The sequence below is a fragment of the Hypanus sabinus genome, chromosome 21, assembly GCF_030144855.1.
Source record: "Hypanus sabinus isolate sHypSab1 chromosome 21, sHypSab1.hap1, whole genome shotgun sequence".
NCBI classification, from domain to species: Eukaryota; Metazoa; Chordata; class Chondrichthyes; order Myliobatiformes; family Dasyatidae; genus Hypanus; species Hypanus sabinus.
The window spans coordinates 68,458,026-68,483,986 of NC_082726.1; the positions used below are offsets into that span (position 1 = coordinate 68,458,026).

A 25,961-nucleotide genomic window follows, 5' to 3' on the forward strand; every position below is an offset into this window, starting at 1 on the left:
ATTTCTCATACTATCAAAACATAATCTTGACCAGTTTTTCCCATCAATTTTAACATTCAGATTCCCATTTTTGACTTGATTTATGAATTCCTAATTTAATTATTTGCTTTTGAATCAAATTATACATACAAGATGTAAATGTTTTAATTCTTCCTTTCTGAATCAATATTTCTATTTCACTAGGTTTTGGCATCAACATTGTTTGTCCCAGCTTTTCTCGTAAATGGGCTCTTAATTGAAAATAACAGAAAAGAGTGTTATTTGATATTTTATATTTATTTTTTAATTGATCAAACAACATCAATCTACCTCCTTTGAAACAATCACCTATATATTTAATTCTCTTTTGGAACCAATTATGTAAAAGTTTATTGTCCATTGTAAAAGGAATAAGCGTATTTTGCCTTAAGCCTTTGCTATAAGCCTTAATTCAAAATAGGCTTATTCCTTTTACAAGAGTTAACACCTTCATCCCAGTGCTAATAGGAGAGGGCATCATTTAAGGTGATTGGAGGGACATCAGAGGTGGGTTTTATTTTACACTTAGGGAGGTAGTTGTGTGGAACACCCTGGTGGTGGGGTACAGGCAGATACATTGGATATTCCAGAGGCGCTGAGGTAGGCACATCGGGAAAGGAGAAGTGGAGGGTTATGTGGGAAGGAATGTTTGATTTATCTTAATAGCAGTTGAAAAGGTTGGCACAACATTGTAGGCCGAAGGGGCTGTACTGTGCTCGACTATTCTATGTATCCGCCTTTACCACCATCGCCGGCAATGCATTCCATACATCCACCACTCTCGTGTGTAAAAAAAAACTTACCTCTGACATCCCCCTTGTACCTACATCCAAGCACCTTAAAACTATGCCCCCTTGTGTTAGCCATTTCAGCCCTAGTTTTACTCTCCCTTTGAAAGCGAGCATAAATGAGCCCATCTGGGAATGAAGTATCACTGCTATTCATGGCATTAGGTTTCATTTCTGTAGTGAGGGAGCGTTTATTAACTCCCCGTAGTGGCGATTAGACCCCGGGAACGTACTGTTTGCCCGAAGATTGGCTGGATCGCCCATAAAATCTGAGATCGCGTTCTTGGCACCCAGGGGCCGACTACGGTTTAGACTCGGCCGGGGAAAAGCTGCCAACAGCGGCTATCGGCCCTGCCCCAGTCCCTTTGCGGCCCCGCCTCCACCCCAGTACTGTACCACCCGGTCCCCACCCTTGGACTTTGCTCTGACCGCCGCCGCTTCCCACTTGTCGGCCTGCGCCATGGATTTGAGCAACTGGCAGAAGGTGCTCGGAGTGACGGGCCTCGGAGTGGGCTTGGTTGTAGCAGTGGGTCTGGGTGAGTGAGTGATCGTGCGCTCCTGCACACCTTTCACTTCCTTTCCTTCGCCTTGGCGCTCATCTCCAGTGCAAGTCCCTGTAGCAGGGTGTGGGACCTGGGGTAGAAGGCGTTGCATCGGGCAGTCTTGTACAACAGGTTCCTCAGCAATGTCACGGCTGTCCGTGCTGCGGTGCGAGGAGTCGCTGGCCCACACGTACACGGGAGGTGAGAGGTTCCAGCCCCACGCTCCTCATCTACGGGCAAGTTGAGGGGGTGAGAGAGAGCGGGGGGGGGGAGGGGTGAGAGAGGGCAGGGGAGGGTGAGAGAGGGCAGGGGAGGGAGGGTTTGGGAGAGGGGTGAGAGAGGGCAGGGGAGGGAGGGGTTGGGAGAGGGCAGGGGAGGGAGGGGTGAGAGAGAGCAGGGGAGGGAGGGGTGAGAGAGAGCAGGGAGGGAGGCTTTGGGAGGGGGTGAGAAAGGGCAGGGGAGGGAGGGGTGAGAGAGGGCAGGGGAGGGAGGGTTTGGGAGAGGGGTGAGAGAGGGCAGGGGAGGGAGGGGTTGGGAGAGGGCAGGGGAGGGAGGGGTGAGAGAGAGCAGGGGAGGGTGAGAGAGGGCAGGGGAGGGAGGGTTTGGGAGAGGGGTGAGAGAGGGCAGGGGAGGGAGGGGTTGGGAGAGGGCAGGGGAGGGAGGGGTTGGGAGAGGGCAGGGGAGGGAGGGGTGAGAGAGAGCAGGGGAGGGTGAGAGAGGGCAGGGGAGGGAGGGTTTGGGAGAGGGGTGAGAGAGGGCAGGGGAGGGAGGGGTTGGGAGAGGGCAGGGGAGGGAGGGGTGAGAGAGAGCAGGGGAGGGAGGGGTGAGAGAGAGCAGGGAGGGAGGCTTTGGGAGGGGGTGAGAAAGGGCAGGGGAGGGAGGGGTTGGGAGAGGGCAGGGGAGGGAGGGGTGAGAGAGAGCAGGGGAGGGAGGGGTGAGAGAGAGCAGGGAGGGAGGCTTTGGGAGGGGGTGAGAAAGGGCAGGGGAGGGAGGGGTGAGAGAGGGCAGGGGAGGGAGGGTTTGGGAGAGGGGTGAGAGAGGGCAGGGGAGGGAGGGGTTGGGAGAGGGCAGGGGAGGGAGGGGTGAGAGAGAGCAGGGGAGGGTGAGAGAGGGCAGGGGAGGGAGGGTTTGGGAGAGGGGTGAGAGAGGGCAGGGGAGGGAGGGGTTGGGAGAGGGCAGGGGAGGGAGGGGTTGGGAGAGGGCAGGGGAGGGAGGGGTGAGAGAGAGCAGGGAGGGAGGCTTTGGGAGGGGGTGAGAAAGGGCAGGGGAGGGAGGGGTGAGAGAGGGCAGGGGAGGGAGGGTTTGGGAGGGGGTGAGAGAGGGCAGGGGAGGGAGGGGTTGGGAGAGGGCAGGGGAGGGAGGGGTGAGAGAGAGCGGGGGGGAGGGGTTGGGAGAGGGCAGGGGAGAGAGGGGTGAGAGAGAGCAGGGGGAGGGAGGGGTTGGGAGGGCAGAGGAGGGAGGGAGGGGTAAGAGAGAGCGGGGAAGGAGGGGGTGAGAGAGAGCGTGGGAGGGAGTGGGGTGAGAGAGCGGGGGAAGGAGGGGGTGAGAGAGAGCGGGGGAGGGAGTGGGGTGAGAGCTGGGGGGAGGGTGGAATGAGAGAGAGGAAGAGGCCTCACACCACCTCAGCTAATCAAGCTAGTGCTCTCAGTGATTGCAACCTGCCAACCACTCCCTGTGTGTGTAGATGGGGAGGCACTAACTGCTCTATATGCCTAGAGGACAGTTGTCCTGTGTGGGTCCTGTCCTGTATTGAAATGGTAAGGTCAGTCAATGGAGTTTGACATTGTCAAGTACAGTGATGATGTTATCAGTCTGGGACAGAACAACAGCTGATGTGAGGGAGTTTGGAAGTGCCAATGAGAAAGAGTTGTTCAGAGCATGAAGTGTTGAGTCACTATATATACACTGTCTGATTAAGTACTAAGATAGGCAGCCAATACACAGAATACAGATTTTGAAAGTAAGTTTAACGTTAGTTGATAAGAATGATGAAATCTGAGATCCAAAACTTCCAATGTTTTACGGACAAGAGAAAATTTGCAGATGCTGGAAATCCAAGCAACACACAAAATGCTAGAGGAACTCAGAAGGCCAGTCAGCTTCTATGAACAAGAGTACAGTTGAGATTTCAGACCTCAACCCTTCAGCAGGACTGGACGAATAAGGATGAGGAGTAGAGTTAAAAAAGTGAGGGGAGGAGAAACACAAGGTGATAGGTGAAACTGGGAGGGGAGGTGAAGTAAAGAACTGGGAAGTTGATTGGACAGGAGAGGACAGAAGGCCATGGTAGAAAGAGAAGTTGTGGGGGGGTGGGAATTACCAGAAGTTCGAGAAATCGATGATCATGCCATCAGGTTGGAGGCTACCCAGACAGAATATAAGGTGTTGTTCTTCCAACCTGAACGTGGTGTCGTCGTGACAATTGAGGAGGCCATGGATGGATATACCGGAATGGGAAGTGGAATTAAAATGGTTGGTCACTGGGAGATCCCGCTTTTTCTGCTGGACAGAGCTTAGGTGCTCGGTGAACTGGTCTTCCAATTTACCTTGGATCTCACCGTGATATAGGAGGCCACACCCAGAGCACCAGACGCGGTATATGACAGGTGAAGTCACAGGTGAAGTCTCGTCACACCTGGAAGGACTGTTTGAGGCCCAGAATGGTTGTGAGGGAGGAGGTGAAGGGGCAGGTGTAGCACTTGTTCTGCTTGCAAGGGTAAGTGCAGGGGGGAGATCAGTGAAGAGAGGTGAATAAATAAGGGAGTCGCAAAGGGAACGATCCCTGCAGAAAGCAGAAAATAGGTGGGGGTGAGGGAAAGATGTACTTGGTGGTGGGATCCCATTAGAGGTGGCAGAAGTTATGGAAAATTATGTGCTGGTGGGGTGGCAGGTGAGGACAAGAGAAACCTTATCCCTGGTACGTAGTGGTGGGAGGATGGGGTGAGAGCAGACATGCATGAAATGGGAGAGAGGCAGTTGCGAGGTATGTGGACCATGCCACTACAGGGAAAAGTCCTATCGAACTTCTCTACGACTGCAAATTGAGAGAGAAGTTACCAGACATCAAGGAGGTACACACAGCAGAACTGGGAGTTTGAGATTGGGATACAGAACAAGTATCTACTGTAAAACCATATAACCATATAACAATCACAGCACGGAAACAGGCCATCTTGGCCCTCCTAGTCCGTGCCGAACCCTTAATCTCACCTAGTCCCACCTACCCGGACTCAGCCCATAACCCTCCACTCCTTTCCTGTCCATATACCTATCCAATTTTACCTTAAATGACACAACTGAACTGGCCTCTACTACTTCTACAGGAAGCTCATTCCACACAGCTATCACTCTTTGAGTAAAGAAATACCCCCTCGTGTTTCCCTTAAACTTCTGCCCCCTAACTCTCAAATCATGTCCTCTAGTTTGAATCTCCCCTACTCTCAATGGAAACAGCCTGTTCACGTGAACTCTATCTATCCCTCTCAAAATTTTAAATACCTCGATCAAATCCCCTCTCAACCTTCTACGCTCCAATGAATAGAGACCTAACTTGTTCAACCTTTCTCTGTAACTTAATTGCTGAAACCCAGGTAACATCCTAGTAAATCGTCTCTGCACTCTCTCTAATTTATTGATATCTTTCCTATAATTCGGTGACCAGAACTGCACACAATATTCCAAATTTGGCCTTACCAATGCCTTGTACAACTTTAGCATTACATCCCAACTTCTGTACTCAATGCTTTGATTTATAAAGGCCAGCATTCCAAAAGCCCTCTTCACCACCCTATCTACATGAGACTCCACCTTCAGGGAACTATGCACTGTTATTCCTAGATCTCTGTGTTCCTCTGCATTCCTCAATGCCCTACCATTTACTCTGTATGTTCTATTTGGATTATTCCTGCCAAAATGTAGAACCTCACATTTCTCAGCATTAAACTCCATCTGCCAACGTTCAGCCCATTCTTCTAACCGGCATAAATCTCCCTACAAGCTTTGAAAATCCACCTCATTATCCACAACACCTCCTACCTTAGTATCATCAGCATACTTACTAATCCAATTTACCACCCCATCATCCAGATCATTTATGTATATTACAAACAACATTGGGCCCAAAACAGATCCCTGAGGCACCCCGCTAGTCACCGGCCTCCATCCCGATAAACAATTATCCACCACTACTCTCTGGCATCTCCCATCTAGCCACTGTTGAATCCATTTTATTACTCCAGCATTAATACCTAACGACTGAACCTTCTTAACTAACCCTCCATGTGGAACTTTGTCAAAGGCTTTGCTGAAGTCAATGTAGACTACATCCACTGCCTTACCCTCGTCAACATTCCTCGTAACTTCTTCAAAAAATTCAATAAGGTTTGTCAAACATGTCCTTCCACGCACAAATCCATGCTGGCTACTTCTAATCAGATCCCGTCTATCCAGATAATTATAAATACTATCTCTAAGAATACTTTCCATTAATTTACCCACCACTGATGTCAAACTGACAGGTCTATAATTGCTAGGCTTCCTTCTAGAACCCTTTTTAAACAATGGAACCACATGAGCAATACGCCAATCCTCCGGCACAATCCCCGTTTCTAATGACATATTAAAGATCTCCGTCAGAGCTCCTGCTATTTCTACACAAACTTCCCTCAAGGTCCTGGGGAATATCCTGTCAGGACCCGGAGATTTATCCACTTTTAAATTTCTTAAAAGCGCCAGTACCTCCACCTCTTTAATTGTCATAGGTTCCATAACTTCCTTACTTGTTTCCCACACCTTAGACAATTCAATATCCTTCTCCTTAGTGAATACCGAAGAGAAGAAATCATTCAAAATCTCTCCCATCTCCTTCGGTTCCACACATAGCTGACCACTCTGATTCTCTAAGGGGCCAATTTTATCCCTCACTATCCTCTTGCTTTTAATATAACTGTAGAAACCTTTCGGATTTACTTTCACCTTATTTGCCAAACCAACCTCGTATCTTCTTTTAGCTTTTCTAATCTCTTTCTTAAGATTCCTTTTACATTCTTTATATTCCTCGAGCAATTCCTTTACTCCATGCTGCCTATATCTATTGTAGACATCCCTCTTTTTCTGAACCAAATTTCTAATATCCCTTGAAAACCATGGTGCTCTCAAACCTTTAACCTTTCCTTTCACCCTAACAGGAACATAAAGATTCTGTACCCTCATAATTTCACCCTTAAATGACCTCCATTTCTCTATTACATCCTTCCCATAAAACAACTTGACCCAATCCACTCTCTCTAAATCCCTTCGCATCCCCTCAAAGTTAGCCTTTCTCCAATCAAAAATCTCAACTCTAGGTCCAGTCCTGTCCTTCTCCATAATTATATTGAAGCTAATGCTATTGTGATCACTGGACCCGAAGTGCTCCCCAACACATACATCTGTCAGCTGACCTATCGCATTCCCTAACAGGAGATCCAACACTGCCCCATCTCTAGTCGGTACTTCTATGTATTGTTGCAAAAAACTATCCTGCACACATTTCACAAACTCTAAACCATCCAGCCCTTTTACAGAATGAGCTTCCCAGTCTACGTGTGGAAAATTAAAATCTCCCACAATCACCACCTTGTGTTTACTACAAATATCTGCTATCTCCTTACACATTTGCTCTTCCAACTCACGCGCCCCATTAGGTGGCCTATAATACACTCCTATCAGTGTTACTGCACCTTTCCCATTCTTCAATTCCACCCAAATGGCCTCCCTAGAGGAGCTCTCTAATCTATCCTTCCAAAGCACCGCCATAAGATTTTCTCGGACAAGCAATGCAACACCTCCTCCTACTCTATCACACCTGAAGCAACTAAATCCAGGAATATTTAGTTGCCAATCACACCCTTCCTGCAACCATGTTTCACTAATAGCTACAACATCATAATTCCAGGTATCAATCCACGCTTTAAGCTCATCCACCTTTCTTACAATGCTCCTAGCATTAAAATAGATACATTTAAGATACTCTCCATCTCCTCCTCTCTTTCCATCCCTAACAATGCATTCAAATTTATTATCCTTTTCTTTCTTCTCCCCTACAACTTCGGGCTGAGCGCATCCCTTCTCCATCACCTGCCTTTCCTCCCTCACACACTGTCTATTTACTTGCTCCACTGGTGAACTAACCTCCTCTCCCATAGTCTCCTCAAATAGTCTCCCGCCCCCCCATCTTACTAGTTTAAAGTCCGCCCTGTAGCCCTAGCAAACCTCCCCACTAGGATATTGGTCCCCCCACGATTCAAGTGTAACCCGTCCTTCTTGAACAGGTCACTCCTGCCCCAGAAGAGGTCCCAATGATCCAGAAACTTGAATCCCTGCCCCCTGCTCCAATCCCACAGCCACGCATTCATCCTCCACCTAATTCTATTCCTACTCTCACTGTCGCGTGGCACAGGCAGTAATCCCGAGATTACTACCTTTGCGGTCCTTCTTCTTAACTGCCTTCCTAACTCCCTATACTCTCGTTTCAGGACCTCTTCCCCTTTCCTTCCTATATCATTGGTACCTACATGTACCACGACCTCTGGCTCTTCACCCTCCCACTTCAGGATATCTTGGACGCGATCAGAAACGTCCCGAACCCTGGCACCAGGGAGGCAAATTACCATCCGGGACTCCCGGTCACCTCCACAGAAACGCCTGTCTGAGCCCCTGACTATTGAGTCCCCTATTACTATGGACCTCTTTCTTCTAACCCTACCCTTCTGAGCTACAGGGCCGTCCTCTGTGCCGGAGGCTCGGCCACTGTCACTCCCACCAGGTAGGCTGTCCCCCCCAACAGTACTCAAACATGAGTACTTATTGTCAAGGGGTACAGCCACTGGGGTACTCTCTAGTACCTGCCTCTTCCCCTTCCTGACTGTAACCCAACTATCTGCCTCCCGTGGTCCCGGAGTGACCACCTGCCTGTAACTCCTCTCTATCACCTCCTCACTCTCCCTGACCAGGCGAAGGTCATCGAGCTGCAGCTCCAGTTCCCTAACTCGGTCCCTCAGGAGCTGCAGTTCGGCGCACCTGGCGCAGATGTGGACGTCCGGGAGGCTCGGAGACTCCAGGATCTCCCACAACCGACACCGAGAACAACAAGCTGCCCTCACACTCATACCTCCCAAATAACTGAAAATACAAGAACTAAAAGATAAGCCTACTGTGCCCTCTTCCGCCTAAGCCCTCTGAGCCCAAGCCCTACACTCTGCGCCCGGCTCACTCCGCTGCCCGCAAACGAAGCTGCCCGCTTCTTAAGGTGGCGTTCTTTATATATCTTCCCTCCTTCCCGGGCCTCCTTCACGCGCCTGCGCAGTCCCGCCTCTCAGAACTCCGATCTGAGAAGCAATTGGACAATTTGAAAATGGCCGCCGCCGCACTTCCTCTCAAGCCTCGCTGTCCTCTTCCGAAAGAGCTGTCCTCGCTGTCCTCTTCTAAAAGAGGTGCACAAGAGTCTACTGTAAAAGTTGGGGGACATGGTGCTTATCCAGCAAGAAAAGATGGTGAATTCACCATACCTTTCAACACAACACCACACTGGGTGGTGAGGAAATCGAGTGGTAGTTGAATCTCCAACTGGAGTGCAATATACAAGGAACACCACACATAAAAAAAGTTTGACACACAAGAGACTTTTGACAAACAGGAGGGAATTAAAGGATTTGACAGTGAGATACTGGGACAGGATCTGATATGATGGACAGTTACAGACAAGCTCAGGTTCACGGTGAACAAGAGCCATTACCAGACATTAAAAGCGAAAAGGTACTGGTAGAAAAGCATTAGAAAACAACTTCTGAAGTTTAACGATTTTCTATTAAAGTAGAGCTTTAAGTTGTGGGTTTTGAAACAATTAAAACTGTTGGAAGTTGAAAATGAAGTTTTCAGTTCCAGAATTATCATTAAATGTGTTGGTTATAGTCATGCATATCAGGGAATATGTGTTGAATTGAAATGGTTAAATCTGTGAGTCGAATGTGTACTAATACTTTGAAGTTCATTTTTGAGGAGAAAAGGAATGTCATGATATACCCACTATCTAATTAGTACTAAGATAGGTTGCAAATGCGCAATAGGACCCATTCTGGGATTGAAATAGGGAAGCCTGGAGGTACTCAGCAGGTCAGGCAGCAGCTGTGGAGAAAGAAACCATCCACCATAAGATGCAGGAGCCATTTTTGTATCAAGGTCTTTCACCCCTCAATAGGTTTCAATGAGGTCACCCCTTATTCTTCAGAATTCTAGTAAATTCAGACCTAGAGCCATCAAACACTCTTAATATGACATCTGGTATGATCCTTCATGAAGACATTCAGTATCTGTACACACACCAGTCGTGTGTAATTATGACAGTGTACACAGGCATCTGGGAACAGGCAGTCCTATCTACAAACTCAGGGCTATAAATGCCATCAGCAGGTATTGGCACTGCCCCAGTCCCCATTCCCCACCCACCAGGCTGGACACAGGCCCTGCCTCAACCCTGCCATAGTGGGGGAGTGAGTATTAACCCTCTGCAGTGGCGATTAGGCCCCGGGATTGACTGGAGCACACATAGGCCCTGACTGCGGTCCAGGCCTGGCTGAAAGAGCTGCTAACAGCAGGAATTGGCACCATCCCTGTTCCAACACCCACCATCAGTCGGTCAGTCTCACCCCTGAGTGAAGGAGGGGAGAAGGGATGAAGGGGAGGAGGAAGCAGGGGGAACATGAGAGAGAGGGAGGGGGAGAGTAGGAAAGAGGTGAGGGACAGGGTTAGGGCAAGAAAGAGGGAGGGGAGAAAAGGGGGAGAGGGGCCTTGCACCATGTAAAAAACCATGTGCTTCTTAAATAATTTCATTGTACTTGCCTCGATCACTTCCTCTGGCAGCTCCATTGATATATTCACCACTGTTTGCATGGAAAAGTTACTTATTAGGTCCTTTTTAAATCTTTCTGCTCTCTAAACCTCGGCCTCCTGGCTTTGGGCTCTCCTACCCCGCAGAAATGACTGTTACTATCCACCTTACCTATGCCTCTTGTAGTTTCAAACATTTCTGTAACACTTAGACAGCTTGGACTGAGGAATAATTGTAGGAGAAAATGCAAAGGTTGAGGTTGCTTTACAAAATTATTCACATTTGCCCTAATCTGTAATTGGAGTTCCCAGAATCTGAGGCACTATTTTCAGAATCAGGTTTATTATCACCGGCATGTGTTGTGAAATTTCTTAACTTAGCAGCGGCAGTTCAATGCAATACATAATCTAGAAGAAGAAGAAAATAAATTGCAGTATACTTGTATTGAACAGATTAAAATCATGCAAATACAGAAATATATATTAAATAGGTGGGGTAGTGTTCATGGGTTCAATGTCCATTTAGGAATCGGATGGCAGAGGGGAAGAAGCTGTTACTGAATCGTTGAGTGTGTGCCTTGACACTGCCTTTCTGAGAAACCGCTCCTTGAAGATGTCCTGGTACTTTGTAGGCTAGTACCCAAGATGGAGCCGACTAAATTTATGACCGTCTGCAGCTTCTTTTGGTCCTGTGTAGTAGCACCCACCCCATACCAGACAGTGATGCAGCCTGTCAGAATGCTGTCCTCGATACAGCTGTAGAAGTTTTTGAGTATTTTTGTTGACATTTTGAATCTCTTCAAATGTCTAATGAAGTATAGTCACTATCTTGCCTTCTTTATAGCTGCTTTGATATGTTGGGACTAGGTTAGGTCCTCGAGATCTTGACACCCAGGAACTTGAAATTGCTCTTCCACTTCTGATCCCTCCGAGGATTGGTATGTGTTCTTTCGTCTTACCCTTCCTGAAGTCCACGATTAGTTCCTTCGTCTTATTGACCTTGAGTGTAAAGTTGTTCCTGCGACACCATTCCAATAGTTGGCAGTCAGCTGAGAAGATCATCGGGGTCTCTCTTCCTGCCATCACGGACATTTACACTACACGCTGCATCTGCAAAGGGAACAGCATTATGAAGGACCCCACGCACCCCTCATACAATCTCTTCTCACTCCTGCCGTCTGGGAAAAGGCTCTGAAGCATTCGGGCTCTCACGACCAGACCTTGTAACAGTTTCTTTCCCCAAGCTATCAGACTCCTCAATACCCAGAGCCTGGACTGACACCTTGCCCTGTTGTCCTGTTTATTATTTATTGTAATGCCTGCACTGTTTTTGTGCACTTTACGCAGTCCTGTGTAGGTCTGTAGTCTAGTGTAGCTTTCTCAGTGTTTTTTTTTATGTAGTTCAGTCTAGTTTTTAGTACATGTACTGAGTCATGTAACACCATGTAACACCATGGTCCTGAAAAACGTTGTCTCATTTTTACTATGTACTGTACCAGCAGTTATGGTCAAAATGACAATAAAAGTGATTTGACTTGACTTGACCTTGCTCCTGTATGCCCTCTCATCGCCATCTAAGATTCTACCAACAACAGTTGCATCATCAACAAGTTTATAGATGGTATTTGAGCTATGCCTAGCCTCACAGTCATGGGTATAAAGAGAGTAGAGCAGTGGGCTAAGCACACACTCCTGAGGTGCAACAGTGTTGATCGTCAGCGAGGAGGAGATATTATCACCAATCCACACAGATTGTGGTCTTCCTGTTAGGAAGTTGAGGATCCAATTGCAGAGCGAGGTACAGAGGCCCAGGTTCTGCAACTTCTCAATCAGGATTGTGGGAATGATGGTATTAGATGCTGAGCTATAGTCAATGAACAGCATCCTGACATAGGTGTTTGTGTTGTCCAGGTGGTCTAAGACCGTGTGAAGAGCCATTGAGATTACATATGCCATTGACCTATTGTGGCAACAGGCAAAAGCAAGGGGTCCAGGTCTTTGCTGAGGCAGGAGTTCAGTCTAGTCATAACCAGTCTCTCAAAGCATTTCATCACTGTCAATATGAGTGCTACTGGGCGATAGTCATTAAGGCAGCTCACATTATTCTTCTCGGGCACTAATATGTAAAGCAAGTGGGAACTTCCACCCGTAGCAGTGAAAGGTTGAAAATGTCCTTGAATTCTCCCACCAGTTGGTTGCACAGGTTTTCAGAGCCTTACCAGGAACTCCATCAAGACCTTCTGCCTCGCAAGGGTTCACCCTCTTTAAAGACAATCTAATATCGGCCTCCAAAACAGAGATCACAGGATCACCGGGGGCAGCAGGGATCTTCACAGCTGCAGTTATATTCTCCTTTTCAAAGCGGGCATAGAAGGCAGTGGATTCATCACTGTGAGACATCACTGCCATTCATGCTATTGGATTTTGTAGGAAGTGTTTTTCACCAATGTCTATTGCTTTATATGAGATTATATTGTTAATCATGTTTATTTTTACCGTGTTGGCATGTGGCCAAGTGGGTAAGGCATTGGTCTAGTGATCTGAAGGTCGCTAGTTGAGCCTCAGCTAAGGTAGCGTGTTGTGTCCTTGAGCAAGGCAACGCACATTGCTCTGCGACAACACCGGTGCCAAGCTGTATCGGCCTTTGCCCTTCCCTTGGACAACATCGGTAGTGTAGAGAGGGGAAGCTTGCAGCTTGGGCAACTGCCAGTCTCCCATACAACCCTGCCCAGGCCTGTGCCCGGGAAACTTTCCAAGGCACAAATCCATGGTCTCTCGAGACTAACGGATGCCTATTATTATTATTTTTTTATTGTAACACCATTATCTGTATTTCTGTTCACACCTTGGGATTTGTCAAGTTAATATTTGCATGTTTTTGGATTAATTCAAAAGTGCTCTGTCTTTCCTTCAGGGAAGAGGTTCTTTTCTCAGTGTCATGTAAGATCTTTAAAGAGTCACGGAGGTGCCAAAGAAGATCCTTTGATGAAATACCTCCTACAGAATTCCCTGCGGGAACACCCTGTGCTGCAGAAGCTGAAGCAGGTCAGTGAAAAGCAGTGATGATTACCCTTTCAGTATCTACGCTGTCAGGCATGAGGCAGGGCGTAAGATTAGCCATGGTTACAGGGAGACTCTCAGCTGAAGCAAATTGGGTGACATCTCTGGACTGGGTATGCACCCCCCCCTCCCCCCACTGTAGACAGGGGGAGCAGTTTATGTCTCCAGTTACTGAGGGAATGGCTTTGGGATTAGTAACTGGTCTGGGTCTCTGCTGAGAAGAACAGGCCCCCAATCCTTGGGGTCGCGTTGCCAGTGGCCATTGGCGGGGGCATCTTAATGCGCTCAGCAGAGGATAGTTCTCAGAGAAGCTGTGCCGGAGGGGATGGTTGGAGGCTTGGAGGTTCGACAGACTCGGAGTCCGCTGCAGTCGGGGTGCTTTCAGTGTGTGCTATGTCTGCAAGGCTGGGTTCAACGGAGCTTTCACTGTGTGCTGCGTCTGCAAGGCTGAGTCGGGCGGCGCTGTGGAAGTCCATAGCGGGGTTATTCCCTTCTGCTGCCTGCGTGGGATGACGAGTCTGTCAGGACCCTGAGGACTTGTGGAAACTGTGTGGTGGTTTATTTCAAACTTATAGTCTTTTAACGTCTTTGGACTATTTTTACTGTGCCCGTGGTCTATTTTTTATCAATTATGCTATTGTTTGCACTGTCATAACTATATGTTGTAACTATGTGGTTTTGTGCAGGTCTTGTAGCTTTAGTTTTTGATCTTGTTTTGTCTGGTGGATTTGGAGCTCCTTTCCGGGAAACGTGCTAAGATGGTAGCGGGATATTAATAAGCAGCAGCCTCTCTGGACTCTGGATTGGAGATTGCCAAATGTTATGTGGATTTTCTGGTGTAGTCTGTTTTGTCATGTGCTTTTATGATATCATTCTGGAGGAATGTTGTCTCATTTTTTAACTGCATTGCATTTGTGGTTTCGAAATGACAATAAACTGAATCTGAATCTGATATAGATAAAAAGATTAACTATATTCGTCACATGTACATTGAAGCATACAGTGAAATGTGTTGTTGGTATCAATGATCAACGCAGTTTGAGAATGTACTGGGAGCAGCCCACAAGTGTCCCCACGCTTCCAGCACCAACATAGCATGTCCACAATTTACTAATCATAACCTGTATGTCTTTGGACTGGGAGAAAACCAGAGAAAATGGAGGAAACCCACAAGGTTATGGGGAGAATTTACAAACAGCAGCAAGAATTGCAGCCGCTAGCATTGTAAAGCAGTTGTGCTAACCTCTACACAGGGGAAGGGAATGTGAAAGTTTGGAGATGTGCAGGAGTGTATCTCCCTGTGATTAGATAATGAATGTTTTTCTCCTGTCATGTCTGCATTCCTGTGTTATATGTCTGGCCTGAAGGTCGTTAAGAGAAGAGGGTGTGCGGCTGGTACCACTAGGAACAGTACTGGGCTGATAGTTGCATTATGCTTTGAAGGTATCTTAAGGAGTATAAAAAGGGCACTTTCTTGATGCAGTTGTTTTAGGCTAGATCATAACTTTGGCTAGTGCTAAGGACTGGAGAAGACGGGGACAAATAGATATAGGGATTTGGGTGGGGCGGGGAAGGCTGCATGAAGCTTGTCAGCATTCTGCAGATTAGCTCGTTTAGTGAACAATAAGTATTTTGATCACTGTAGACATTTATCTTTCTTTGTATCGCAGTTCTAATAAAGTGTGTACTTGTGTTTAGAAGGTATGCAGTGCCTCCCTTTGTAAATGCCTTGAGCTGAATCAGGAAAGAACACAAAACAAATTTAAAAATAATAAACCCCTCTCACTCAGCATCTTCTGAAATTCTCCTCCAGCGGACTCTCGAGGATCAGGGTTATTTAATGATGGTGTCGTGTGAGGAAGCTCAGCTACTGGCAAACCTGGCCACGCTCATCAAAGCCAAGAAGGTCATCGAAGTAGGTGAGTTCCGCCTGCCGCAGGAGCTGACTGATGCCCATCACTGTGGGTCACCACACGTAAGACAAAATCCAGTTGAATTAAAGCAATATGAGCAGAGATTCTTCAAGGGATTGTCACCTCTCTTGTCACTGTTGCAATTTCTACTGCCACTCCCCTTCACCTGGATCCATCCATCACCTGCCGGCTCTTGCTCCATTCTGTCCCTCCAGCTCTTTTTATACCAGATATCTCTCCTCTACACTTTCAGTCTGGATGAAGGGTCTCAATTGACTGTCCATTTCCTTCCATGGAGTCCGCCTGACCCTCTGATTCCACCAGCAGGTGTTTAAGGTTGGTGTCACAGATAATGGGCTCTCCTCCCTTGTACTGTCATCCCACCCACGCTGCTCATGGACTGTGTTTTCCACTCCCACCAGGGAGGAAACTACATAGCATCCGCACCAAGACAGGTACTTTCCCCAAGCAGTAAGGCTGATCAACACTACTTTATTATTTCCTACCAGTCACCTATGTACAGTCTAGTGTCACTTTATTGACGTACAATTACATGAGTGATCTTATGTATTTATATATTTTTTCTTGATTATTGTGTTCTTTATCTTCTATGCTATTTTTGTGCTGCATCAGATCTGGAGTAATAGATATTTTGTTCTCCTTTACACTTGTGTACAGGAAATGACATCAAACAAACTTGAATCTTGTTGAAAAGTAGCAATTGCAAGTGTTATAAAAGGTCCCCATAAACATCCTGAGGAAAGGAAGTTACCTTCTCGTGAAGCAGCTGCAGAGAGTGAGGGATTGCATTGTCACTCTGGGAAGGGAAAGACTGGGAGGGGCCAGAGTCGATGAGTAGGAGGGGCTCAGCTGCAAAGGGAGAGGATAGGGACAAAATTACCTGAGTCAAGGTGGGTTGAGTTTTCTTGGGCTGTGCTCAGCTGAGGGGGAGAGCTGAGCTGGTTAGGTAGTGGACAGCATTGTCATAGAAAGGAGAGAGTCGAGTTTCGACAATGGCTTTGGGACATATTTAAATAGAAGACAATCTCGGAGATTACCAGCTACTTTCTGTAGGGTGTACCGAGCAGTGTCCCCACAGCTGTGATGGAAAATAATTGTAAAAATAAATCATTAAGGCCTTCATAACCCGGGACAGCAGAATTTGAGATCTATGGCTTTGACAGTCTGAGGCTGATGAGAGAGCAGTCAATCTGAAGCTGGGACTGAAGGCTGACACACTGATGGTCTGAAGCTGGAATGAAGAGGGCAGTGGACACTGAGGTCCATCAGGCTGGCAGCCTGAAGCTAGGACTAACGGAGCAGTGGACTCTGAGGTTGATCACATTGGCAGCCTGAAGCTGCCATCTCCTGTCACATCTGTTTCTTACAGTATTTGAGAGTGCAGTTGTAGACTGATTGAATTATCTGACAAATCTGGTTTGTATGACTGGTGGAGCAGTGTTCAGCTCCATCTTTGTGGTTTTGCCAAGGGATGGAGGGATCTTCATCTGAAAGGGTCAATCTATTGGAAACATTTGATGGCTCTGAGCCTGAACTCTTTGGAGTTTAGAAGAATGGGGGGTATCTAATTGAAACCTATCAGATATTGAAAGGCCTAGATAGAGTTGTTGTGGAGATGATGTTTCCTATAGTGGGGGGAGTCTTGACCAGAGGGTACATTCAGAACAGAGATGAAGAGTAATTTCTTTAGCTGGTGGGTAGTGAATCTGGAACTCATTGCGACTGACAGCTATAGAGGCCAAGTCTTTGGGAATATTTAAAGCAGAGGTTGATAGGTTCTTGATTAGTCAAAGGTTACAGGGAGAAGGCAGACAAGTGGGTTTGAGAGGGATAATAACTCAGCCATGATAGAATGGTGGAGTAGACTTGATGGGCTGAATAACCTAATTCTCCTCCTATGGCTGCTGGTAGTCCACTGCGTCCCAGAGCCCATGCTAAGCTGCTGCCTGGGGCTGGGGCAGTGAAGTCTCCTCCAGCTCAGGGTGTAGAGAGCACTCAAGATAATGGACTGACCACAATCCTACAGAATACGGGAGCAGCTTTCCTTTGTCTCGCCTTGGCCAGTTTGATGGTGATGGTCTTGGTTTTGTGCTGTTTCTTCAGGAGTCTACACTGGATACAACATGCTGAACATGGCCCTGAGGCTGCCAGCTGATGGTGTGGTTGTTGCCTGCGACATCAACATGGACTTTGTCAACATTGGGAAACCATTTTGGAGAGAGGTGAGAAGAGATTTCAAATACAACGAGGTTACTTCCAAAGAGTAAACTTTTTTGTAAGTGACGGTTTTCAAACTAATTGTCCCTGCAGAGAGTGAGTATGTTTGTAGAGAAGGGGGTTTGTAGAGAGTTACCACTGTTTATTTTGCTTTGGACTCTGATAAAATGTTGACCTCATACACAAACTTTGCTTTTAAATTTTGATCTTTTGAAGTTGTGCACCTCCATGTTGCATTACTTCAATGTCGACACCTGAGGACATCTGCAGGTAAACACAAAACACCTGTCCCAGTCGCTGGGTCTGTACTGAGCAGAGGCTCAAAGTGAACAGTGAATAAGGAGAAGTAGACTATGGAAATGAATTGTTCATCGTGTAGAGTTCTTGCGAGAATATACTTTCTGGATATTTACGCTGCTTGTCTGCTCCCGCCACTTTTGCTGATGGCCCCACTGTGTACTGGGCAGACGTGAGTCAGATGCAGAGGGTCTGAGGCGGTGGAGTTTCCAACCAGATTCCTCTTGGCCGCCAGCCAAGTCTATACTGAATGCAATGAGTGATTCGTCTTCAGTGTGATATCTCCCCCTGCTCCCCGTTCCTGATCTCCCCCCGCTCCCAGTTCCTGATCTCACCCCCCCCCCCCCCGCTCCCGGTTCCCGATCTCCCCCCCCACCGCTCCCGGTTCCCGATCTCCCCCCCCACCGCTCCCGGTTCCCGATCTCCCCCCCCCCCCGCTCCCCGTTCCCAATCTCCCCCCCCCCACTCCCTGTTCCCAATCTCCCCCCTGCTCCCCGCTCCCGATCTCTCTCCCACCCCCATCTCCCCGCTCCCAATCTTTACTCTGCAGACTGGAGGGGCCGAATGGTCTACTTCTGCACCTATTGTCTATTGTCTATTGTCTTTACTATTCTCCCTTAAACCTTCATCATCAGTAATGGCACTGAGGCCAAATATAGCAGTTATTTGTTGCTCTCTACAGCAGAATGGGATATGTATACCCTGTCTTGCTGATGGCTTTGTCAAGCGCAGGGTCACTAATTTCACCTAAGCATTTATTACACGAACACTTGAGGGCTCGTGCCACTAAGGGTTGAGAAGAGAACTGAAGTTATCACTTGTATTCCATCCGGGTAGCTCCCAACCTGATGATATGAACATCGATTTCTCTAACTTCCGATAGTTTCCTCTCTTTCCTCCTTCTCTTTTTTTATCTTTCCCCTTTCACTTCCCTCTTACCCCTTCTCTCCTCACCTGCTTATCACCACCCACTGGTACCCTTCCCCGTTCTCTTCTTTCCATTGACTACTGTCCTCGCTTAACAGATGTTTTTTTTCTTCGGTCACTTGCCTCTTCCATCTACCACTTCCCAGCTTCTCACTTCATCCCCCACCCCCCCAGCCACCCACCTTATCCCATCATTGGATCTCACATATCACCTCTCAGTGTGAACTGCTCCCCCATCTCCAGTTTCTTATTTTGGCTTCTTCCCCCTTTCTTTCCTGCCCCGATGAAGACTCTTGGCCTGAAAGGTTCCACACGGTAGGCTTATTCAGAAAGTCAGAAGGCATGGAATCCAGGGAGGTTTGGCCAGGTGGATTCAGGATTGGCTTGCCTGCAGAAGGCAGAGGGTTGTGGTGGAGGGAGTACATTCAGATTGGAGGGTTGTGACTAGTGGTGTCCCACAAGGATCTCTTCTGGGACCTCTACTTTTTGTGATTTTTATTAACGACCTGGATGTTGGGGTAGAAGGGTGGGTTGGCAAGTTTGCAGATGACACAAAGGTTGGTGGTGTTGTAGATAGTGTAGAGGATTGTCGAAGATCGCAGAGAGACATTGATAGGATGCAGAAGCGGGCTGAGAAGTGGCAGATGGAGTTCAACCCAGAGAAGTGTGAGGTGGTACACTTTGGAAGGACAAACTCCAAGGCAGAGTACAAAGTAAATGGCAGGATACTTGGTAGTGTGGAGGAGCAGAGGGATCTGGGGGTACATGTCCACAGATCCCTGTAAGTTGCCTCACAGGTAGGTAGGGTAGTTAAGAAAGCTTATGGGGTGTTAGCTTTCATAAGTCGAGGGATAGAGTTTAAGAGTCGTGATGTAATAATGCAGCTGTATAAAACTTTAGTTAGGCCACGCTTAGAGTACTGTGTCCAGTTCTGGTTGCCTCAGTATAGGAAGGATGTGGAAGAATTGGAAAGGATACAGAGGAGATCTACCAGGATGCTGCCTGGTTTAGAGAGTATGGATTATGATCAGAGATTAAGGGAGCTAGGGCTTTACTCTTTGGAGAGAAGGAGGATGAGAGGAGACATGACAGAGGTATACAAGATATTAAGAGGAATAGATAAAGTGGACAGCCAGCACCTCTTCCCCAGGGCACCACTGCTCAGTACAAGAGGACATGGCTTTAAGGTAAGGGGAGGGAAGTTCAAGGGGGATATTAGAGGAAGGTTTTTCACTCAGAGAGTGGTTGGTGCGTGGAATGCACTGCCTGAGTCAGTGGTGGAGGCAGATGAGGAGACTACTGGACAGGTATATGGAGGAATTTAAGGTGGGGAGTTATATGGGAGGCAGGGTTTGAAGGTTGCCACAACATTGTTGTATGAAACATCGTCTGTTTATTTTTTGCCATAGATGTGCCTGACATGTTTATTTCCTTCAGCATTTTATGTGTGTAAGCTAATCTTTATAATTGCAGCAAGCTGTCCCTACTCTTGTACTCAAATACTCTTGCAAAAGAAAACCAACATGCCTTTAGCCTTTCTGATTTTTTTGTTATATTGGTATGGTTACTTTCAGTGGCTCATGTACTGTATAAGGTTAAGCAATCTGCTGGAGGAACTCATTAGGTCATGTGGCATCTGTGTAAGGAAAGAAACTGTCGATATTTCAGAATGAAAACCTGTATGAGGACACATACCAGGATGCCCAATGCCTCTCAAATTCTCACTTCGTAGAGACACAACTTTTTTATTTCTTTCTACTTTATTTCGTTTTATTCTATTTTATTTCATCTGCCATGACTTTGCACATTGTTTATTTCTCCTGAAACCTCTCTGTATCCTCCAACTTGCAACCTAGCCTTGCATCTTCAACAAACTTGCATGAGAAGATCAAGTACAGGCAGTGCACAATCACATTACAGTGCCAGCATCAATTGGGGTTTGGTTCCTCCCCATGACCATCTGGGTTTCCTCTGGATGTTCTCGTTTTCTCCTACGTCCCAAAGGCTTATAGGTAGGATTATTGAGTTGTGGGCTTGCAATTTTTGCACTGGAAGCATGACAGTACTCATGTGCTGCCAGCAGCATATCGTCAGACTGTGTTGGTTATTGATGCAAAATGATGCATTCTACTGAATGTTTCGATATTTTGATGTACATGTGACAGACAAAGCTGATTTCTCCCTTCAGTGATTTGGCATTTCCAAATCATTGATATGGATTGAAACCATGCATTAAACCCTATGTTTCTCCACTAGTCCCAACCTCCCAAATCAAAAACAAGACACTTATTGTTCCAGCTATCTGACCCTGAACCAATCTTCAATCAACACCAGTATATTGCTCCCAAATTGTGAGACACCTTATCAAAGGTCCACTGAATGCCCAACTATTCCTGTCCACTGGCTCATCCTAATCCGTTCTGTTACAACCTCAGAACATTAAAGATTCAAAGTACATTTATTCTAAGTGTATGTGTGCAGTATACAACCCTGAGATTTGTCTTCCCACAGACAGCCATGAAGCAGAAACCCATTAAAAGAAAACATCAAACATCTAACATGTGAAAAAAGACCAAATTGTGCAAACGTCAAAAAAAAAGTGAAAAACACAGAATATAAAACATCAAGCTACAAAGTCATTGAAACAGCCCAGGAATGTTCAGTTTGTTCTGTTCAGATCAATTTAACGCTGTATCATTTATTGACTGCAGGCCACTGAGCCAATCAAAATCGCATAAAATAGCAATAAAAAGAAAGAGTAACCAGAAACCAGAGACACATCATAACATGAACTATAGTGTCCAATCCGCAAACCATGTTGAATAAACCTTGCCCCCAGCCCAAGACTCCGGCACCATCCTCCAGCAGCATTGAGCGAGAAGGAGAGAGACAGAAACTGGTCAAACGTAGGTAGGTGGCGCACAACACTTGCTCGCTGACCTTGTTGATGTCGGTCTTCCTGGATGCTTCAGTCAGCAGGATCAGTGAGAAATGGACTTGATCATGGGCTCATCCACCATCTTTGGGCTTCTTGGCCTCCAATCCACACACTCTGTTCAAAACCTCACCAATCTCCCTTGAAGACAGCAAAGTGCCAGATCGCTCAATCGGCCTGAAAGCACATGATCAAAATATAAACCACAGGGTCCAATTGTAGCAGGATCATATTTGAAAGAAGTAAAAGAACATTAACAGATTTGTCAAAAATTTCCCTTTCATGTATCAATGGTGATACTGTCTAATTCTGTTATTTTCTCTTTGTCCCTCTTACCACTATTTTTTATACCACTCACTTAGTAGTGGATTAGAGTATTTTCCCTCCTGCCAACATCTATCAAATTGGTCCATCACTTTCTGTTTATTTATTTATTTTTATTTAAGGGAAACAACATGGTAGCAGGCCCTTCTGGCCCAAAGTTTCCATGCTGCCCAATTACACCCTTGTGAGGAATGAACCAACTAATCCATATGTTTTTGGATTATGGGAGCAAACCAGAGCACCCAGAGGAAACTGATATAGCCACGGGAAGAACGTACAGACTCCTTATAGACACCGGTGGGAATTCCCTTCCTCTCATAAATAGTGGGATTGGGATTATATTTGCAATCATGGGAATCATTCTAGACTGTATGGAATTTTAGTGGATTGATGCATCCACTGGTTGGAAAGAAAGGCATTTCCTATGTTAATGCTTAAGGTCATTGAGAGAGAGTTCTGTGGCCATGAAAAAACTTTAGTGACTTCATTATATCCAAGCAAGCCCCATTAATCACCCATTGAAAATTGTCCTTACAAAGAAGCAATGATGTAGGCAGTTTTCATGATGAGTTCTCTCATTTATGTACAAAATGACAGAAATAATCAGTTTTACAGTGGAGTAAAGGAAATCACAGAGCCATGAGTGAAGAGTTGGCTAGACTTGATTTGAAAAGAACACTGGCAGGGAATTTCTGGAAGCAATTTGGAAGGCATGAGATATATACATCTCAAAGAGGAAGAAGTATTCAAAAAAGGAAAGATGACACAACTGTGGCTAATGAGAGAAGTCAAAGCCTACATAAAAGCCAAAGACAGGGCATATAGTAGAGCAAAATTTAGTGGGAAGTTAGAGGATTGGGAAGCTTTTAAAAACCAAACAGAAGGCAACTAAAAAAGTCATTAAGAAGTTAAATCAAACCAGGTTTAAATGTCATTCAACCCATAGATGGATACAGCTGAATGAGTCAGTGTTTCTCTGGGGCAAAGTGCAAAAACATACAGGTGCATTCAAAATAGCGAGAAAGAAAAGAAAAGAACATAGTCACGCAAGAAAAAACATTTTTAGTCCAGGACACGGAACGACAAGTCCTGCAAAAGATGGTTCCTGGTAGTCCAGCCTGTAATTCTGCTGATCCAACACTGGAGGGCAGCACAGATGGGAGCGACAATCCCAACTGAGTACAGACACCACGGAAACCCAAGGATTGAGACCTAGTCCGCACTACGACCGAGGTAACACTGCTGCCTTATCATCTGTCTCACCACCAATCAAGGGAAGCACACCTGCGGCAAGCAATGTCCAACAGGGTCTTGTGATTGTAAAAGAATCAGCCAAGACAGGACTTATAGTTTCACTACACTCCACCTTCATGCTAATTTGAAAGACCAACTCCGGTGCCTTCAAGTAGCAGGCAGTAGCATGATCTCCATGCAGGTCAGATCTTCTGAACCTAATCCGTCTGCTCCTGTGCCCAGCCACCTGAGATGAATCTCCTGGCATGATGGCCAGACTTGAATCCCCAGGCCTGATGGCCCAGTTCGAATCAGTTCAACTGGCTCGAATTTCCCAGTCTGACAGCCAAACTTGAGTTCCCTGGCCCAACAGCCTGACTCAAATCCCTCGGCCAGAAGACCCACCTTGACCACCCCAGCCTGATAGCCTGACGTGACTCTCTCGGCCCTGTGGGGTGACTCGCCTTCTCTGAACTGCTAGCTGGCTCTTAGACATCCCAGATGACTACCTGAACAATGAGCAGCTCACCGATGTAGTGGATGTGCTGTACACATAATTGCTGGTGTCATGAATAGTCTAAGTATAGAAACATATTTAACAAAGTAAAAAACACCTTTGGTTGGCTCCCAAGATGCCACTGCGTGTATATGTGCTGCTACCTTACCGGAAATAAAGATGGAATATGAAAATAAGCTGGCCAATAATATTAAGGAGGATACCAAAAGCTTTTTCAGATACATCGTGTAAAACTGAGGCAAGAGTGGATAGTGGAGAGTGGAAAATGATACTGGAGTGGTAGTAATGAGGGACAACGAAATAACAGATGAACTGAGTAAGTATCTTACAGCAGTCTTCATTGTGGAAGACACTAGCAGTATAGTGGAAGGTCCAGGCATCGAGGGTCATGAAATGTGTGAAGTTACCATAACAAGAGAAAAGGCTCTTGAGAAACTGAAAGTCTGAAGGTAGATAAGTCACCTGGACTAAATGGTGTACACTTCAGAGTTGTGAAAGAGGTGGTTGAAGAGATTGTGGAGGCATTAGTAATGATCTTTCAAGAATCATTAGATTCTGGAATGGTTCTGGAAGACTGGAAAATTGAAAATGTCATTCCACTCTTCAAGAAGAGAGAGAGAGCCTAAAGGAAACTATAGGCCAGTTGGTCTGACCTCAGTGATTGAGAAGATGCTGGAGTTGATTATTAAGGATGAGGTCTTAGGGTACTTGGAGGCACATGATAAAATAGACCTTAGTCCACATGGTCTCCTCAAGGGAGAATCTTGTCTGACAAATCTGTTGGAATTCTTTGAAGTAACAAGCAGGATAGACAAAGGAGAATCGATTCTGTACTTGGATTTTCAGAAGGCCTTTGACAAAGTGTCACTCAAGAGACTGCTTAACAAGCTGTGAGCCCATGGTATTACAGGAAAGGTTCCAGCATGGAGAAAGCAGTGTCTGATTGGCAAGAGGCAAAGATTGGGTATAAAGGGAGCCTTTTCTGACTGGCTGCCGGTGACTAATGATGTTTCACAGGGGTCTGTTTGGGGACCGATTCTTTTTACGTTATATGTAAAATATGCCAGACTGCACAGGCCTGTGATGTCCGCCATTGAGCGCGAACAGTTTAAAAAGGGCAAGGAATCTGCAGAAGTTTTTGATTCAGAACAAGAAGGCAGTGGGAGAGCACCTAAGGATTTCCAGCAGGAAGACATTTTGAGTTCTCGGGGGAAGAGAGAGGCCGGACTGCGCAGACGCGTGACGTCAGCCAGTTGTGCTCAAACGGTTTCAAAAGAAGGCAGCCATATCCAGTGGGCAGCGGAGTGAAAGGGCTTTCAGCGATAACGGGACGAGGTGAGGCAGTTGTTGATTGCAATAGGAGGTAGTATGTGTGTGAGAACAGTTTTCTGTGGTCGGTGTCAGATGTGGGAGGTCCCGGAGTCTCCCAGCATCCCAGACAAAGGGACCTTGGGGTTCAAATCCATACATCCCTCGGTTGCTGCATTGAGGTTGATAGGGTGGTTAAGAAGGCCTATGGGATACTAGGCTTCATTAACGGGGGATTGAGTTCAAGAGTTGAGAGCTCATGTTGCAACTATACAAATCTCTGGTGAGACTGTACTTAGAGTATTGTGTTAATTCTGGTCACCTCATTATAGGAAGGATGTGGAAGCTATGGAGAGGGTGCAGAGGAGATTTACCAGAATGTTGCCTGGTTTGGAGAACAAGTCATATGAAGCAAGGTTAGCAGAGCTGGGACTTTTCTCTTTGGAGTGTAGAAGAATGAGAGGGGACTTGATAGAGGTCTACAAGATTATGAGAGGCATAGATAGGGTAGATAGTCAGTACCTGTTTCCCAGGGCACCAATACCAAGCACCAGAGGGCATATGTACAAAGTTAAGAGAGGGAAGTTTAGGGGAGACATCAGATGTAAGTTTTTCCACAGAAGGTTGTGAGTGCCTGGAATGACTTGCCAGGGATGGTGGTGGAGGCTAAAACATTAGGGGTATTTAAGAACCTCTTGGACAGGCACATGGATGAAAGAAAAATGGAGGGTTATGGGGTAGTGTGGGTTTAGTACTTTTTTTAAGGATTATGTGGGTCAGCACAACATGAAGGGCTGAAGGGCCTGTACTGTGCTGTAGTGTTCTATGGTTCTATATCAATGATTTGGATGATGGAATTGATGGCTTTGTTGCAAAGTTTGTAGACAATATGGATATAGGTGGAGGGGCAGGTAGTTTTGAGGAAGTAAAGAGGCTGCAGAAGGACTTAGATTAAAAGAATCTGTCTAAATGGCAGATGGAATGTAGTGTTGGGAA

The 25,961-nt window shown here is 46.4% G+C and overlaps 1 protein-coding gene across 2 annotated transcripts in view; it reads left to right on the top strand.

The window, feature by feature from the left end:
- Positions 1–1,033: 1,033 nt before the first annotated feature.
- Positions 1,034–25,961, top strand: part of comtd1 (catechol-O-methyltransferase domain containing 1) — a 98,707-nt gene continuing 73,779 nt past the window's right edge. Inside the window, exons 1-4 of one of the 2 annotated variants that reach the window (XM_059946831.1) lie at positions 1,034–1,342; positions 13,128–13,258; positions 15,087–15,192; positions 17,311–17,429. In XM_059946831.1, the coding sequence (XP_059802814.1) occupies positions 1,267–1,342; positions 13,128–13,258; positions 15,087–15,192; positions 17,311–17,429 (432 nt within the window). In that variant the 5' untranslated portion in view covers positions 1,034–1,266. Of the gene's footprint in view, positions 1,343–1,368; positions 1,550–13,127; positions 13,259–15,086; positions 15,193–17,310; positions 17,430–25,961 lie in introns of those variants that run through there. The other variant, XM_059946830.1, reaches the window with a different exon arrangement.